Here is a 19,223-nt window from a genome sequence, read left to right as displayed (position 1 = left end):
AGCTACTAACTCTTTCCCCAAATGCAAACTAGTGCACACCTATTGATTTCAAGAACCCTGCAAAGATAACTTATCACGATGGATCTATTAACCCCTCTTGGAATTGCATAACCTGCTGAACTATTATCATGCACAGAAAGCTAAGTGGGCTATTAGAGGAGATAAAATAATCTGCGAGGCAAAGGCCATTGTTATGGCTGAGGAATAATATTCTCTGGGAGCTTAATTTCAGGTTGATCTAGGAAGACATGTAAGACCATACACTTCAAAATCAAATGGGGAGAACGCAGCATAGACACAGTTGCGGAACACAAAGTAGCTGGCTCAGGACAGGGTACATCTCTGCAGAGTGGTGTAAAGGCATAGCCCTGAGTGTTTTATGAGGGTCAGAAAGGACAGTAAGAGCCACGGGTTGAATTTCATAAAGGGCATTGTCCCCTTCTGGGATATCAGTGATAGGAAATACATACGTTTTTTCCATAGCGGAGCAGAACCAGACTGTGAGGAACTTGAGCCCATTCACTGTAATTTGGGACTCATGCTGAGGCAGAGGAACTATTCACCACTATTCACTCCTGTCTGGGATTTTCTTGATTCCTTCCTTGCCCTTAGAACAGCGGTTTTCAACCTGTGGCCTGTAGCCTTTGGAAAAGAGAGGTGGAAACTGTCGCCGTAGGACACAAAGTGTCCTCGGCAACCCTGAATTTGGGGTTTTAAAAAAGGGTTCTACACCTCTGCGGGAAAAGCTCCAAGACCTGCCACCCCGAAGCGTGGGAAGCCCGCGCCCTGCCGCCGGGGGTGGGGTGGGGAGGACAGGGCAGGGCATGGCAGACACCCCGGCAGGCAGGGGCCGGACCCCTCGCCGGCAGCTCCGGGCCGGGCGTCCCCGAGGGGGCTCCCCGGCAGCGGGCAGGGCCCCCCCGGGGTGCGGGACGCCCCCGGCCCGCCGCGCGTTTCACATGAGGCGGCCTTTGCCCTGCGCGCAGCTTCTGCCGGAGTCGCCCCGCGGGGGCGGCGGCAGGGCTCGGCGCGGGGCGGCGCGCGGGGGTCCGCGGGGGCCGGGGCGGGGCGGGGCGGGGCGGCGCGCGGGGGTCCGCGGGGGCCGGGGCGGGGCGCGGGGCGGTGCGCGGTGGGGCGCGGTGCAGGGCCGCCACGGGCACACGTGGCTCAGCCCCCCAAAAAGGCGCTCCCCGCCGGCAGGAGCGGGCAGTTCGTACCTCGGCCCCTGCAGAGGCGCCGGCGGTCCGGTCGGTCGGTGGGTGCCGGTGCGCAGGGGCCGCGGTTGGCTGCGGAGCGGCGGCTCCCGCCCCTGCGGAGGCAGCCCCCGGGCTCGGGGCGGCCCTACCTGCCGGCAGCATGAACCTGACAGCCGAAAGCCACCGCGTCCCGCTGAGCGACGGGAACAGCATCCCGCTCTTGGGGCTGGGCACCTACGCCGACCCCCAGAAAGTAAGTCCGGGGGCGCCGGGACGCCCCGCTCCGCTGGCGGGGGCAGGTGGCGGCCGCCCTCGCTGCAGACCCCCCGAGCCGGGGCTGCCCGCCTATTCCCCCCTCCTTTCCTCCCCACCCGGCTGTTTCTCTTTTTGCTCCTTTCCCCGTGCAAAGTTAAAGCCCGAGCTCTCCCGTGAGCAGTACGGGCAGCGCGTGGCGCGCAGAGGAGGCAGAGGTGGTGGGGGGGGGGAAATCCCGCCCAGCTTGCGGTGTGCTCCTCGCCGCCCCGCACCGCCGCCCAGCTCCGCGCTGGTGGGCGCACGGGAAGCGGGGCGCGGGGGGCCGGGGAGCGGCTCTGGCGCTGCCCCAGGGGCTGGGAGTCGGGGCGGTGCAAGCCCTGGGGCCGCCGCAGTCACCGGGAAGGGATGTGACACCCAGCGAGCGCCGGCTACCTGGCAGGGCGGCCTGGAGCCCTCGGTCCCGGGAAGCCCGGAGCCGGGGCGGGGGGGAGATGGTGCCGCCGGGTCCCCCTGCGCCGGCCCCGCTGCCCCCCTGCGCCGAGCGCAGATAAGATGAGGGATTTCGGACCGTCTTGCAGCTGGCCCCGACACTTTCCAAGGAATGTTCCTGAAACAAAGACCCAAATTCCTGCATCCTGATTCCTGCGGCTCCCACAGCTGACTGCCAGCGGCCAAACCACTCTCAAATATTCTGCATCCTCCGGTTTTGCGTGTCCCGGGCAGGCATCCCATCTAACTGTCGCTGGTTCGGCTGCATCGAGACTCTGGAAGCACACCTGATGCTTCTTCCCTCTGCGCACCTGGGAGCGCAAAGGCAACTCGCTAGCTGCTGCCTTTCGCTCTCCTAAAATGCCCGATCTTTCAGCGGCTCCTTTTTTGTTTGTTTGAAGAGTAGGAAAAGAGATACCGTGGCCAGAGCCCTCTTTGTGTAATTGTATCAGAGTTGAGATGCAATATTGTGTGTATGAGTCCACATACCACAAGGTAATTAAAAATACCTTTTTAAAGAAAACACTTGATTAAAGCTGTTTAACAACTACTAGTTGTACTATGGTATATTAATAACAGTGTCAAAGAAGATCTTCAATAAACACTGCTGCAGGCAGTGCATGAAGTGCAGAAAAGGGTGTAAGAAATCCCCAGGGCTGCAGACTTCCCTGGTTAACAGTGCCGGTTTACATGGGAAGAATTAGCGGGAATCTGCAATTTCAGAGGCTGGGCACCGTCCCCCGCATCACTAGAGTTTCTGGAGATATTTTCAGCTAGTGCGTTCTTTGAGTAACAGTTAGTGAAACAAAATTAAGCTCTCTAACAGGAGTTTTAATGTAGCAAAGCAGAATGTTGCATAATTCAGTGACAAAATAGCTCTGAGGAAACTTGAAGCATCTCTTTCCAGACTTGTATATCATGCCCCCAAGCCTCGAGTTGCAATTTTACGGTAGTTTTAAGTTGAGAAAAACGAGGCTGCAAGCAGAAGAGGTGCTCCTGCCTTGCTGCACTTCCCACCTGCAGCCCAGATGAGCCATGGCCCGATGCTGTGGCATTAGCCAGGCTCAGGCAGGGAGCTCAGAGCGGCAAGTAACCTGCTGGAGCTGAGAGGGGAGGCAGATGGGATTCCCCTTTCGGAGGCAGCTTCCCAGCAATGCTATGACCCTGCTAAGAGTTCGTTCTGCAGAAATTAAAATGTCCCAAAATCAGCACAGCAACAATCCTGCTCCTTCTCCCCCAACCCTGCAAACTTCTGCTGCCTCCTTTGCCCTCCCACGGGTCGAGGTGGATGGCGAGCCTTCGCATGGAGCTCAAACAGCCAAAATGAATCATTTTTAGGTAGAGCTGGTTTTCAGCCGAATCACCCCCGGGTAGCGGCTTTTTGCTTTTCGCATGTACCTCCTTTGTTTTCTGGTGACAGAAGGGGGGAAACAGGACAGGATGATGCAGGCAGGGCATTGCTATGGCAACTCCAATTCAGAGCAATTGAAGCTGCTGTGTAACTGCACCCTCAGTGGGGATGGGTGCACATACCCAACCACCCATTCTCCCTCCCCCCCCGCGTTTGTAGGAGTTTGATTTTCTGAGCTGTCTTTCTACATGATAAACATGTTAGAAAGTTATGGGTGGCAGGAGGAGCTGAGAAGAGGTAAAGAAAGCAGCACTGATAAGGCACTTGCAAAAGTCTCATTTTTGCAGAAGACCAGGTGAAACACTGTGTTTATCTTGAGGAGCTGGGCTGAAGCTTTATGTTAGGATTAGGACTGCGTATTTGAGTCCGGGAACTTGTCACAGAGAGCAGCTGGGGAAACGCGGTAGCAGGGTGCTGCAGGATTTGTTGCAGAATTGTTTGCAGCTACTGGTCAGTGATGGGGCAGGATGTTTAAACAGGTCACAGCTTAAAGCTTGCCCATCTCAAAAAGGCTGATTTGCTGATAAGGGGGGGGGCACTTCTGTCAACACCTTGCTGTGGCAGCAAAGTGCCGCTTAGCTGGGACAAGCTGCTCTGCCGAGTGCTGACTTGTGCCTGGCACAACTTCCACCGGGATGCCTGGCGAGGTTTCCGTCCTGTTTCTCCTGCCTAGAGAGCTGAAAGGCTTTGTGGCAACTGAGGACCGTTTCAAGGTTTATCTTAATGAGTGAGGCTGTAAACTAGCACTGACATGTTTCCCTTAAGGTGCTTAGCTGTAGCCTTTTGTGGCTGAATTGCTTAAGCAGCAGCATCTGAGCCACCCGTTCTCCAGCCGTGGGGGCAGGCAGCTGGTGGTAGCAACAGCGCCAGCCATCCCCAGCACGCTATTTCTGCTCATGAGTCAGATCTCCGCGACTTCTAGTCACTTTGTGCTTTGATATAAAATACAGAGCCATTCATTTGTCAGATTATTCATCTTGCTTTTGGAGGCAGATTTTTTTTTTTTTTTCAAAGGTTATTCACCCTGGCACCTCCGTGTCAGAGCAGCTTGTCCAAAACAAATCTGTTTTCTCAATCTCACACTATAGCCTAGTAGCTCCTAATGAGCCTGGAGTGTTCTTCCTGAAGTGCAGGAATGCGCTCGCTGGTTAAGCAAACCAGGCAGATCTAGTTAGCCACGGAGCAGGGAAATCTGCTTCTCCGACAGTCAGTTACAAGAAAACAGAGGCAGGAGGCCAGCTTTCATGTTTCGAGCTTTGTCTGGATGAACTGCACAGCAGTGCCTTCAGAACTGAAATGTGTCCTTGCTCGTCTTATAAAACTTAATTGTTCTCCCAAAGACTACTTTGGGAGATAAGCCATGCTTCTCCAGTTGTGAAACACAAACCAAAAAATAAGTCTATTGACCAAAATTTGGTCCCGTGTACAAGCACATCACTTAACTGGAGCAGAGATGGACCACTGTGGAAAAGGTCCACTTGATAATCAGGTTAATTTTAATTGAACACTCTTTCCCCCTAGGTGTAAGAGAGCTTTTCTTCTGCTGGGTACAGGTCAGGATGACAAGAATTCAGCTAATTCCTTGAGACTGAAAACACTAGTAGTGCAATGCTGGGGGTTTCTTTTTGCTTTATTCTCCTAGCACAGCAAGAAAGTGCAATGAATCCATATGCTGTCTGCTAGCAGAAAGAAAGGAGTCTTCACTGGGTCGTAGAATTAGTGATAAATTTGGGTTGTTTATCAAGTAAAGCACTTCTTAAAAATATTTTTTGCTGTGTTAATTGGTGTTTCCTATCCTTATTTTTAAGGGAAGGTGATAATTGTATAACCAAAAAGCTTAGTTTGCTTTTTGGTGCAGATTTCAGTGTGTTGAAGTTGGTTTTGCGTTCTCCTTCACACAGGGGAGGAGATACGTAAGTTGTATTAGTCTTGCCTACGTAACTTAGGCTGTTTGTCCTAGCAAGGATGGTCTCAAGCGAAACACTGAAAATCTCAGTCACTGACTCCTTCCCCTATTCTCTCTTCCTTTCCCCAAATATCCTTTCTCCTCATGGGTCTGGGAGGGAACCACAGTGGGAGCAGCGAATCTGGACTATCAAAGCCTTCCAGACGGCTTTAACATTTGAGGTCAATTCTGCCTCTGTCTGGCTCTGCGATCCTTCTGGCAAAGCCCCGCGCGTGCAGGAGCTGCTCTGCCAAGGCTCCAGCAGATGCGCTGCGTCCAGCTTTCCCTCCCCAAGGGCCCCCAAGCCATTGACCCGATTCTCTGGGGTATTAAATAGATGGGGGGGAGGAGGGAGAGGGCAGCCCCGCAGCGGAGGGTGGAGGAGGACAGCCCCCTTGATGAGCCCGTGGCATGGCCCCGTGCTGCAGCAGAGCTGGATCAGCTCCCTGGGCTCCTGCCATCTCCCAGCATCAATGCTCAGTTCCCAGCACAGCGCAGCGAGTGGTACTGGTACCCATCTGGAAGCAGATGGGGCACGGGGACGAGCAGGCTCCGAGGAGAAAGGTGCTAAAAACACTCCTAAATCCTGGAAATCCTATGCCTCGTTAAAACTGCACTTATGCCCGCTTTACTTTATAACTCATCCCTGTCAACACATCTAAGATCATCAGCCCAGTGCCTCCACATAAATACTCGCTGTCTCCCTGGAAGGTCAAGGGGCCTTGGCCGCAGCTCCTCTCCTGCCTTCCTGTTTTGACTGAGGGAGGAGAGGGCTTGGAGGGAAGGTTGTAGCAACCACACTGTACACAGGCGCTGCTTCTGAAACGTAAGATTGGGCAAAGCGCTCAAGAATAGCACTGGGTGAGGGTTTTTGGAAAGTTGCGACTCTGCTAAAAATGAGGTTCTGAGGTAGCCAAATCCATTCATAAATTGGAAGCAGTTTTGTGGAATAGTTTCAGGCAAAACAAATGGCAAAGCATTTCATTTTGGGCACTGGCAGTACAAGCTGAGTAATCAAAGGATTATGAAAGCAGTTGGAGGTAGCAGTTGCCTTTCCCTGAACAGCCCGCTAGTGAGGGAATCCACATGGGCAGCGGGAAACAGATTCAGTCCTCCTCTCTGCCTCTGGGGATTAAATTCATATCACACAGCCCAGGGAAATAACATGATCATGGGGGTATGTGATAGCTAGAGAGAGGCAAGAAGAAACACGTACAGGCTGGAGCGGGAGGAGCACCCTCCCCACGGGAAAGCACACTGCCCACCAGCCCCACAGCTTTGGATGCTGAAGAACTCGGTATGGCGTCCAGCCAGGAGGGAGAGAGACCCGTTTCCCCAAACCCTTAACTATCACAAAGTAACCCTTGTGAGCGCCCAGACAGTCTGGGTTTTGTTTAGGAAGAAATTGCTGGTTTGAATCAGGGAGAGGAAAAGTTCATCCAGGGCTCCCATATCCAATCTGAGTGACCAAGTAAAAAAAATCTGTTTCGGATAAGTAAAAACACTGTTTTGGCACCCTGAATTACTTTTTACACCCAAGCTAGAAGCTGAACAGAGTTACTCTTCGTTGTATGGGCCTAACAGCCCCTAGTGCTCTCATAGGACCTTTTATGCCAAAAAGTTCCTCGCACAACGATGTGTGCGCACAAACTATTTCAATCGCTCTTAACAGTGCAGGCTGCATCTCTGCTGCAGGCTGCCTGCCTTTGGAGCTGCCGTAGGCTACCTTTAAGTCAAAAGAGGTAATAAGTGACTTGTCCCCATGATGCAATCTGGATCTCTGAGCTGCAGAGGGGAGGATTACGCACAATTTAATTCCCTCTGTTTTCCTCCTGGCCATCACCAGCTTCTGAAACATGATCAGCTGGAGACAGCAGTGATTTCAGGTGACTTGTAGAGAAAGTCACCTGGCCTTACCCAAAGCTATGAAATGGATCGTGTATTGAAAGTCCCAGGAAGGAGTGATACCTGAGATCTCTGGAGACAGGGTTAAAGCTTAAAGGCTTCCACTTCTTGATTTCTTTCCTACAAATTTCTCCTTCTCTGACTGAGACAACTGTCTTCCTCCTGAGGTAAACCTCCCACTCAGCTTCTAGATTTTTTTTCTTAAAAGAGATAAGAGAGGCAGTGGCAAGAGCAGGAACTGCCCTAACGTGCAAGTGTCCTTACAGCCTTAGCTTACTTCCCACGACACACTATTAAAATAAATATATAAAGAAAATACCACAGTCCTCCTAACATGACCAATTACACATGAATATGTGTTTGAATTCAGCAAGTACTGAGTCTGAAGTTAGCTCTGTAATGAAGTGATCTTTATGAACCTACATGAAATCACCACAGATGTAGGTCAGGGAGATATTTTGCCTTTTTCTTCCCTAAAAAGGCTATTGGGAACCTGATTTGAACAGAGCTGGGGGGAGTCACCTGGGATATTTGGCTATGAAGCCTCATCTTTATGCCCTGAACTTAAGAAGTGAAGAAAGTTCCCAAAATGAAATTGTTTTTTTAAAGTTGTTGGGCCATATCTCCCGACTAGCATTTCCAAAGGACATTGTGCCCCTTTACAGTCCCCTTCGGTAACAACCATGGGCTTTCTCAAGCCATTTGCTTTTTAAGCAGCAGTATTACCTCATGCGGTACTAATTCTTCTTGTCTTCAGGGAGCGCTTTGGAGCAGCGGAGCCATGGCTGGCAGACACATAGCAACACGCGGTCTTTCAGGGTTGGGATTTCTGAGATGTTTCAGAGGGTGGCCTTATGTTCCCTTAGTCTCTGAGGATATCCTAAAACCATACTCCCAATCTGAGATCTGTACACTTGAGGTAAGGGCAGAAGGGAAGGAGATACATTACTGCAGCCCAGGAAGAGAACTGTGCCTGATCTGGTACGTGTCCTGGAGGACTCTTTGCCTACCTGTTAGTGAACGCTTAGCCTAGCCTTCACGCTGAACGATATTTATCCCAAAACCATATATCTGTAGCCAGATCACTCACTGACAAAGTCATGACTCAGTTAGTTTCACATTTGGAGGACTAAACCATACTTAGATGATTCTGCTTGCACAGACCACAGATGGCATGCCTTTCCTTCGGTGGCTGGTATCCTGGTGTTCAGTGATGCCCTCGTTGCTTAATCTCTCAGATTTTACTCCTTATTCCTCGATTGAGCCACAGTTACTGGCAAGACCTAGTTGCCAAGAGTGGATAAAGGCACAATTTCTTGGTATTTGGTCCCCAGATACCTTCAGGAGGCACAGTAGCAGGCGTCAGCTTTTAGCAGGTAGCAGAACAACATGGCTCTTTGGCAGGAGCACGGCTGCTCGCTGGAAACATGATCAAAAGCACCATAAGAAGATACAGGAGAAGGAGGCTGCGTGAGGATTCAAGAAACTACAACGACTCTGGGCTGTATGATTGTCTTAATCCATCCCTGCTGTTTGCTACAGAGATGGCAAATATGCCAGAGAATGAAGGATGAACAGATGAACACTTAAGATACTGTTTTCACAGATTGGACTTCCTATAGCAAATAAGTGAGGGTACAGGGTAGAATGCACTAAATCAAAAGCGTCTCGAACAAATTCTGCTTTCATCAATGGCTTTTGCTAAAAACTTAATGTTGCATGACACATTTTAAAGTTCCCTTTCATATATGCTTTAATGGCATATTTACCACCTATGAAAAGCAGAGTTTGTTTATCTTACATTTGCCTTTTCTCCTCTGCCATACAACTTTTCTGTTCTGCCACTGGAACAGTCTTTCTACATTTCCGTAACTTCAACACTTTGTCTTCTTCGTGTTCAGCCATGACCTCTCCTCCCCTGCCTGCAACCACCTCTTGACGCCTCAATTCCTGCTAGCTCCCTGTAATCTCATGTTATACAATGGAACATTTTTGGCTTGCATAAATGGAAGATTGCATCTTTATCTCATTAAGAAAGGAAAATTAAGTCATCTAATTAGAAAAAACAGGTAATCAGAAAAGGTAGCTGCTTTTTTCTGAAATATGGCAGGCTCAAAAACTCCTAGCTTTTGTGTAAGAACTGTACTTGAACCATTAATGTTGGATTTTAAAGTTGAAGTTCACAAAATGACTTATCACTCTGTCAAGCTGGAGGGAAGATTCTTGCATACAACTTTCTTGAGGACATAAGCTTTATTATTATTACTTTGATTTGCACAAAACCCATGGCTGTAAGACGTTGTTGAATTTGCAGAAATGTTCATTTACCTCCATGTATCTTCTCTGCTGAAATCTCTGTGGTTCTTCATTTCTCTGAATCCTGAAGCTTAATAGAAAACAAATTGATAGTATGACTAATCTCTACTTCATGCCAACAGCTTCTGTGGTGTTTCCAGTTATGAACACAATTAGTGTCTAATCATGTGTGGCAGATTAAAAAGCTGCATTTACTGAAATGGCCAACATGTAAAATTCCTGATGAGGATGGGCCCAGCCTTGTAGATGAGGGTGAATGAAAGACTACATTTCTAGCTACAAAGTTCGTCAACCTATGGAGGACTTCTGAGCAAAATGGCCACAAAACTGCTAGTCCTGGAAAATGGTGGATTTTTTGGTTTGCTCTGAGGAGTAGATTGTGCTCAGAATGACTGCCCCCCAAACCTGAGCATGCCTTAAACTATAAGCCTTCAAAAACACCTCTTCTTAAAAAGGTAGTACCTCTAACCTGTGCTGACATCTCAGCTGCTATGTGGAAAAGTTTTCAGACTACTCTGGGACCAAGAGACATATCCCCCTGCAGAGCAGAGGACTTCTCCTGATGAAACCATTGACAGCCAGATAATCGCCTGGCCCCGTGTAGCGATGCATGCCTAATCCAAGCAGAGGGGCTGGCTCTTACAGCCAACCTGGCACCGTGTCACTTGGCTCCTGAACGTGGTACCGACACATGCGGACTTGGACACCGCAAGAGCGCTCCAGAGGAAAACATTCCCAGAGCAAGCTGACATTTAGGAGATGACAACTTTGTCTGGGAGTCGGTACGGCTTTCGGACGGTAGATATCAGATGCCAACATCACCCACTGAGCTACATGTCTGGCAATGATGTAGGGTAGAATTGCATTTAATCAGCCCAGATCCAAAACTAATAGAAGGTTAATCCAGATAAACTTTTAGGACAGTAGCACTACCCAAAACCAGTCGTAGGGATTCTTGTTTGAAAAGTAACCAAACAGAAAGCAGACCTTTTTCATTCCGTAGCTGCGTACTACAGTGACAAGCACTAGCTGTTTCAATATACCCCTCATCCAAAAACTACAAACCTAGCTGTTACCAATGCAATAATATCAAGGCCAAATATTGACACAAAAAAAAAATTTAATTTTTTCTCTTTTCCTCTGGCTTTCTAAACATGCTGGATTTTAACCCTGCTCAAGAGCCACAGGGAAAGCCCTCTTATGTAAATAAAAGTTATGAAGATGGTTTTACAGAAGACGAGACAGGGAATATCTGGCATTGTTGAGGAGGGGAAAAAACGAACTGTTTACTTACGAGTGAGTAATCTGAATTAACACAACCGAAAGATACGCTTTTTGGCAAAAACATTTAGACCCCAATTTTCCAGACAAACCTCCATTTTCTAAAACGTCCCTGACTGACTCCATACATTAAATATGGCTGTGCACTCCCATGTGTCCCTGATTCCCCGCAGTTCTCCGAAGAACAGCGTAAGCATGTTCTTACAGCTCATGTGGGAAGCTAACATCTGGGTCGTGTCTTCGGTTGACCTAGGAGGCCGCATTTGTCAAAACTTGAAAACACTGTGCAGAAAATGCCTCTCTAGGCTTCTTCAAAGCCAGCTTTTGTTGGTTCAGCAAACTAGGTGGTGGAATTCCCCAAGTTTTACATCTGCCTTTGCAAACACTTCTTCGAACTGGTGCCAGAAACCTCTCCCCTTTAACTTTAGGGAACAAAGTAGAAGAACTACTGGCAGCCTTTTCTTTATCCTCTGTTATTGCACAAGGTAGTGCTTTATCTTTCCCTTGTACCTCATGCATCCCTGGGATCACATTTCTTGTGTGAAGGGTGTTTTGATAGCATCCACTCTTCCAGAGAGATCCGTGCTTTCCAGGGCTGGCCAGCTGGCTGTTGTGTCTTCCAGCTCTTCAGGAAACTGTCCCAGTCCACCTCGCTGGCACTGTGAGCATGGGACCCAGGTATGCATGTCATTTGCTTCGTTTGCTTTAATCCTCCAGCTGCCAACAGAGAGGCATGGCAGCCCTTTAGCGTAGGTTTGCATTGAGTGAATTTGCATCAAGTGAAAAGTTGCAGCGATCCTAAAACTAAGGATTCTGCAATCAAGTGGTAAAAATAACTCCAGCAGCCTCTGCCAGCTACAATAATAAGGCTTTCCTGAAGACAGCTTTGGCTAAATCCTAGAATAACAATGTCACAGGAATTCTAGAAATGCTAAATCTGCAGTTATGCAATCTAATTTCTGTTGTACGGGCAATCAAGACTCACGTTTCAGGCCACTGACAGGACATCAGGCTAGAGAAGAAAGGCACCCCTTGTCCACGCTCATTCAGAGCGTGACACAAGGCAGCAAGCATCACCATTCCCCCCATCTTCTCTGGGCGCATTTGCTGTCCTCCACTTTCTAAGGCAATGCACTGCATGACATAAAGCAAAGCTCTGGGCCAGCATAGCAGCTCGTGGCTCTCAGCTGTGCTCTCTGCCTCCATTCTCAGCTCTACCTGCTTTTGCAGAGATCCCTTCGCTGGGTTTTGCTTCCTGGATGGTGGCTGCCAATGCTTCCGGGGGATGAAAGCCAGATTTTCCTGTGTATGAGAGAGAGGGATGTGCTGGCGGTTGCATTTTCCAAGAAAGAGGTGTACAGTACAGCTTCTCCTTTACAAGATTAAACAATTCTAAGAATGTACCCTTGTGTGGCTCATATCCTCTGGCTTTGTAAACTCAACCTGTGCTTTCCTGTAATGCCTTCAGTACACATGTTTTCTATGCTCTGCTCCTAACATCTTAAGCCAGTCCTCTTTGCCAGTTTGTCCGGAAAACAGGCAAATGGAAATAAGCAACTGGGCTTCTAGAAAATTCCATAAGATTCTGTGTGTGAGTGCCGAGCTCTGGCAAAGGAGGCTCTGAGCCCAGGAATGTACCTACTTTCTCCTTCCTGTATTTAGCTGACTAAGATTCCTAAACAGCAGCTCCACATCTTAAATTATAGGTTAGGACTGGAGCGCTTAGCCCACAGTTTGGATGTCTTGTGTAATTCAGCTGCAGCTAAATTCAGATTTTTCCACGAGATGGCCCTGTCTCTCCCAACACCTCAAGTTCTTCCTCCCAGGATCATTATTCCCAGCTGAGGGACTGGATACCATTGCACTAACCAGGTGAGGTGCTCAGGACTAAGGTAAACGGCTCCTTCCCTGAAGTGCTGCTTCCTCAGCTCTCACATGCTGCTGAGACTGGTGCAACTCTGTCAAGCTGCATACGTGAAACGAGGCAGAGCAGAATCTGGGAGCCTGAGCCAGACTGTTTTCCTTTACTGTATGCACTAATAAAGAATAAATGACAATAGTGATGTTAAGACGTTTATAAAAGCAGTGCCTATGGTAGCCGTTCACATGGTTTTGCAAGATTACGATCTGCCGCTAATGTGTCCTGTTAGCTTTGTCTTTGGAGGTTACCAGAATCCCTCTTTATCAGCTGGAAAGCTGATGGAAATTGCTGACCAGAAAAGGATGCTATAGAGAAAGCAAAAGAATTGGAGGGCAGCTGAAATGCAACACTAAATAACAGTAATGAGTAGGACAACCACTAACACTGCCAAGCAAATACTGTTCTACTTGAGAGGCAACAGTAAAATTCATGGGTACGCCTGTGCAAAAAATATTTTCCTGTGGCTTGGTCACATGCAATCATGAGTAAAACTGAACCTGTACATTTCTACGGTAGGGAGAATAGTTTTTGACAAAATGGGATGTGATGGGAGGTGTCTGGAATAAACATTAAAAAATAAAAAAGTTCATGGTCTCAGAGGAAAAAGAGAGCAGACCCTTTCAGACAGGCAGAACTGATGAAGCACATTACTTTTTCAGACTCATAAAATGTGGTAACTGGCCAGTTGGCTACTTCATCTATGGAGAAGGGGCTAAATTGCTGCTTCCTTTCTTTCAGTGAAGGTGCAAATCTGAGTCTGCTCCCCCTGCCCTTCTGCTGGATTTATTTAACATGGAGCCTGAAGGAAACAGATGCTGGTTTAATCTGTCATGCGTGATGGTAAATCAGCAGCTTTACAAGCTATTGATTGATAGAGGGAATAATTGCATGTGTTGTTTCCTTAAACTCTATGATCTTAAAAATAATCTAGATGCTATTGAAGGAGTTACTGGTTATTGAGCGAGTGATTCTAGTCAACCAAGCAGTTTTTCTTTTATCATAAAACATGTAATAAAGTTAATACTTTTTTTGGCACAAATTAGTGACTGTAAGAACATTGAAGATAAAAATCTGACTTACAGTGTACAAGTAGTTATAAAATTCCAGTTCTAAAACAACAGTCCTTGATCAAAGTAGCATAGTTGCAGGGCACACTGATTAGAAGCTGAAACATTAATTACAGCTAAGGATCAAGCATACCTCTTATCTACACTTAAATAAGTAGTAATAAAGAAGCAAAGATTTGTCTTAAGGCCAAAGCATCCTGAATTACTACTGACAAAGCACAAAGGTTTATAGCACGGAGACATTTCAGTACCTCTTCTGGCATTTGTGCTGCTCTAAATGTGAGCCCTGCTTATTTGGGAATGGTGCAAGAATAAAGGTCTACCTGAAATGAGTAGACAGCATAGGCAACCGCATTTTAGATAACGTACGCTAGTGAGTATAACCCGCAGTAAGGAGGAGGAGAAGGTCTGGCTTTCCTGGTCGAGTAAAGGCGGCTGCTGTCTGGCCAGGCAGCCTGGGAGGCACTGCTCCAGCAGCTGCTGTGATTGAAGTGCCAACCCTTATACAACACCACGAGACGTAAAAGCAGTCATATCACAAAATTCTGTCTGCACTTAAGTGACAGTTGGTTTTCAGTTGGTGATCTCTGATCTGGTCACTACTAGTTAAAGACTTTATTTCCATGAAAGACAGAAGAGGTTAAAATGCCTCAGGCTGAGCAGCGGGGTAGAGGGGAAAGATACAGATTTGTGCCTTCTCTGATGGAAAGATGGTTGAGCAGTGGTGATCTGAGTCATCCAGCTTTAATATGGTCTGTCAGGAAACAATGGAATAAGATAGGACACTTAAGGCAAAACTTCTAAAAAGTGGCAAAACCACAACATGACTAGCCGGTGCAACTCATCAGCACAGTTTACCACAGCCCGTTACTGCAGGATTTGGGAGGATTAGATATGTGAAATGCTAGAAATAATAGTTTCTCCATAGAATGAAAATAAACATATGGTATAAAGTTTCCAGACTCGCAGATGTCCCAGGCCTTCAGCTGGGATGGTTCAATAGAGGCAGGATTTTCCAAAAACTGTTCCCTAGTTTGCCTTGCATTTTTATATGAAGCACCTTAGACCAGAATCTGTCAGAACTAATATACCACATCAGATGAAATGAACTAGTGCAATGAAAACATTTATATTTAATGTAAACCCATCTCTGGCCATGGGTAATCAAGGCCTGATCCAAAAAAAGCCTCCTCAAGCCCCTAAAGAATAAGATTATTCCTTGAGATGGAGGAGCCTTTCACAAGATTATTTGTACAGATACGCATGAGTCCCATGCAAAACATTAAGAAATACATAGAAGTCCAGCTCTAACATAAGTTAACTGATTCAGCTGAAGGCAATTGCAGCAACTGCAAGCTTTGTCATTTTCCTCTGTTCCACCCTCCTCCCAAATCTGCAATTATGCCATTCCCCTATATGTGGGACTCTACCTTTCTTCACTTATTCCTTCTGCTTTTGTTACTGACCAAACTGGCCCTGGTGTTTGAGAAAAGATGCAACTCAATAATCAACATTTCCTTGCTTGGTGGAGTTTAGTTTACAGCTTCAGGAAACAACTGGGAGCAATGTTCATGCAATCTCTCAAGAGTGCAAAGAGAAGAGAGAGGAAATTCTAGGATCAGGTCCACACCCCATTTTCAGGCTCTTCAACAAAAGGGAAAAAGTTGAAAAAAAAAAAACAAAAAAAAATTTTTTTTTTAAATCTGTATTAAGGTAATGCGTCACTGCACTCTAAATGTTCTGCTTTCATACACTTGAATGGTAGAAGTCAAACAGGCTGAAGCAATCTAAAAGTCATGCTGTTTGAAAAATTAGGTTTCATAGAGAAAACACTGATTGCACTTTTTAAAATATATTTCTCTTTTGGATAACTAGTCGTCACTTAGACTTCAGCTCATAAGACCTTTAAGCTGAGCCCCGTTGCTCTGTGCTAGTCAGCGTGAGCTTTGCAACTGCGGCTACAGCCTCATGCAGCTCATTGCTGAGACAGAGGTCTGAGGTTACTGTCATCAGTAACTGCATGCTTGTAGTACTTGTGTCAGAGCTTTTTGCCTGCCGCCTTCCTCAAATCCATCCTTGCAGGTTCAGGCAGGGACAAAGCAGCGAACGTGTTGGAGGTTGTCACTGCTCCATGCCTCGCGCTTCTGTAACGCTGCCTGACATGCCCCGAGTGAAAACTAGCCATTGACTGCGCCTGAAAGGCTTTTAGCTGCCGTGGTCTTCATTACATCCTACTAACAACTAGGAAAGGGCCCTGGCAGGGGCCGAGCATGCCTTTGGGGGGCTCCCACAATGAAAGCAGCAAAGCATTCAAACAAGTGTTTCGTTGTCTCTCTCAATTAAGCAGACAATATTGCATCGTCACTGCTGTAAATACTTTAGCGTGCCAAATAGTGCCGTTTTGCCTCTCAGCCCTCACTTACGTCTGTAATAAATCAGGGCAAGCGTGAGCATCTATGCATTTTAAGTAACCTTTAGGCACCGCATGCTGGACCAGAAAGTCCCCCCGAGCCTGAACAGAAGTTGGTCCAGTCGTGTCCGACAGCAGCCAGCCCGGATGGGACACTGAAGAGCAGAGCAAGCAGGCCGGGATACAGTCCCATTACCTCAGAATAATCTGCCACCAGCCTACCGCTCTGGGACTGAAAGACAGAGAGGTTGACCCCCATGTGTCTTCAGCAGTCCTTCATAGATCTTTCTTCCATGAACGTGGAAGGGCAGACCAGTATCCTTAGTTGCTGCAGCATCCTGTGGCAGCTGTGAGTTTCACACCTTCGAGTTCAGCAGGTGGTAGAAGAGCAGCTCCTTATTTTATGGCAAATTCCTGGACAGCCAAGCCAGTGGCTGCTGTAAAAGAGCAGCTTGGAGGGAGACTGATTGCTGTGGTGAAAAGTGGTCCTTCCCAACAGCACCTGTTGCCAGTCCTGCTTGTCTTCCCTTGGCATCGGCAAAACCAACAAATTTGACATCCTCTCTTCATACCCTGTCTCATTTCCAGATGTCTCTGGCATCTGTTTTCTTCATAAGAGAAGCAGCGTGGTCTTGGCCCCTCACTTGGAGGTAGCAAAATTCACCTCTTGGCATTTGCTGCTGACAGACGGCAGCACAGCCGAGCCGGTTGACTCACCCTATTTCAGTTTTCCTTTAAGTGAATCAGATGTCCCTGTCACAGCAGAGCAATGCCTATGAAAAGGGTGGGAGAATAGTGTTGCCATGTGTCACTGAGAGCCCTTGACCATCACCACTTAGAGCTGCCCTCTCATTATACAAAATGTGGCAACAATAAGATGTTTTCAGTACAATTTCAGTGATCAGTCGAATGGTTTCAGTGACCAGTCTTGTGCTTTTTTGCTTGGTTTGGCCTACATGTATTTTGCTTGCCACATTGGCTAATGGAAAATATGACTGTTCTGAAAAAACAAGCTTACTCTGAATTTCAGCAAAGATGAGTAAACATAAGTGCAGCACACAGTACAAAAATGCCACTTGGACTTATTAAGAGGTTTCTTGGGCTCGTCTTAAACTGAAGCAGTGAGTGTATATAAATGTACACTAAAGTGTCTACTGGTTCTTAGCCACACGGTAAAGCAACTGTCCAGAACTGGGAATACCAGTAGACAGTCCTGAGCTGTCACCCTTCAGATTGTGATACCACCAATGGTAAACTGATCTGAGGAGAAAGAAGTCAAATCCAAATTCCTGCTCTGGTGAAAGCTCTACTGGGCCATAAGGTATTCAAACAGCTCTGCTCAACCAAAAAGCCCTCTTCCACTTAAGTAAGGGATTTTATCAAATGGCTGTGGTAGGAAAGCCCTTGCTCTCTAGATAAGAAATTCTGAAATAATTTTCATATCAAATACATTCAGTTCTACTTTCTGAGGATTCTAGTACTCTCTCTTTCCCAGACACAGAGAATTTTTTGCTTTGCTCCTTTTTCCAGTCTAATTCCACAACCATGACAGTTTTGAAGAAAAGTGCACGGCACATTTTTATTCAGAAGTGGAAACACAGGTGTCTGGGGAGGTAAGGGATGGTTAGACTGGATGAACTCCAGCATGAACCTTGTGCATATCTCAGGGCCTCTATAGCATTGCAGGACAGGCAAGCAGGAGGCTGAAACGATGTTTATTCTTTTTCTTCTCCCATTAGACTCCCAAAGGTTCCTGTTTGGAATCGGTGAAGATTGCCATTGATACTGGTTACCGCCATATCGATGGTGCCTTTGTCTACTACAATGAGCATGAAGTGGGACAAGCCATCCGGGAGAAGATTGCTGAAGGAAGGATCAAGCGAGAAGACATTTTTTACTGTGGCAAGGTGAGAAGCTGTGCTCAGATTATTTACACTAAATCCAGGATTTCTGTGAATGGGCTTTCTTAAGAATGCCGGTGGTCAACATCTGGCATGCTTCCAGATCCAACATCCTTTATTTTTCTTTCCTAGCATTACCGTAATGCCGCAGAGCTTTATGAGCACTAGATTTGCTGTTAAGCGCAGGAATCACTGCTGTTCTCAGTTTAAAGCTCTGTTAGCAATGGGAACTATGCAACATCCATTCTGCCTAGTATTGTAGGTACCTGCAGGTTTAGACCATTGCTACACTCAGCAGTGCTGCCTAAGGTGTTACTGTCCCGTGTGTTGCGCTGGCACGCACATTTGTATAGTCACACACTGAGCCTAATCTGGAAAATGATCCTGCAAATGAGTTATTTTCTGTTAGAGCAATTCCCCGTACAGGTTTGCCATGAGATTGCACAATGAAAGGGGTGGGAGCAAGCACGTGCATGCAAGTGTCTGTGTACGGGAGAACAGCAAGTGCTTACATTAGTACTACTGCCAGAAAATTACTCAAACTACACCCTTAGTTACTGCATCACCTGTCATTAAAAAGTTCTAGGATGATGAATCAACTTACTTGGAGAGAAGATGTCATCACACTTCTGCTCTAGAGCAACAAGGCTGGAGTAATGCATGAGCTAGTTAATGCTTTAAAGTCTTAGCTGTAAGAGTTGATTGTCTCCTAGAAGAATGACATCCCTTGTCCGATGAAGTATCTGACAAAAGCTGTTATAACTACGATGACTATATCCCAGGTATAAGAGAGAGAGCTCATTGCACATTGCAGAATAAAGATCAGATGGCCCCAGAAAATTCATGGTGCCTGTCCAGTTTCTGATGGAGTTTATGGCCTCAAGTTCCCCTTCCTGCCGTGCTTCTTTGCATATCAACCTAATATTTTCCCTTTCTCCTTTTCCAAATAAGACGTAATCCACAAAAGTTGCTCAACAGCCTTGGAAATAAATACCACAGTTCCTAGAGTGAAAGATCCCACGGGTAAAAGGCCCATTTTACTGCGAGCAATTTAGTTAAGCTCTATGATCTAGGAAACTAAGCTTTGGATTGGGTAGTTTGCAGACCAAGTGGATTTTCAGCAGCT

The 19,223-nt window shown here is 47.1% G+C and overlaps 1 protein-coding gene across 2 annotated transcripts in view; it reads left to right on the top strand.

Annotated features, from left to right (window-relative positions):
- The first annotated feature begins 1,207 nt into the window (after positions 1–1,207).
- Positions 1,208–19,223, top strand: part of AKR1D1 (aldo-keto reductase family 1 member D1) — a 35,488-nt gene continuing 17,472 nt past the window's right edge. For both annotated transcript variants that reach the window (XM_050895594.1, XM_050895585.1), the window contains exons 1-2: positions 1,208–1,449; positions 17,936–18,103. In XM_050895594.1, the coding sequence (XP_050751551.1) occupies positions 1,357–1,449; positions 17,936–18,103 (261 nt within the window). In that variant the 5' untranslated portion in view covers positions 1,208–1,356. The remainder of the gene's footprint in view (positions 1,450–17,935; positions 18,104–19,223) is intronic.

Source organism: Gymnogyps californianus, chromosome 1 (assembly GCF_018139145.2).
Source record: "Gymnogyps californianus isolate 813 chromosome 1, ASM1813914v2, whole genome shotgun sequence".
Lineage (NCBI taxonomy): Eukaryota > Metazoa > Chordata > Aves > Accipitriformes > Cathartidae > Gymnogyps > Gymnogyps californianus.
Note: the sequence above shows the minus strand (reverse complement) of the source record. Positions and strands in the feature narration are given on the sequence as shown.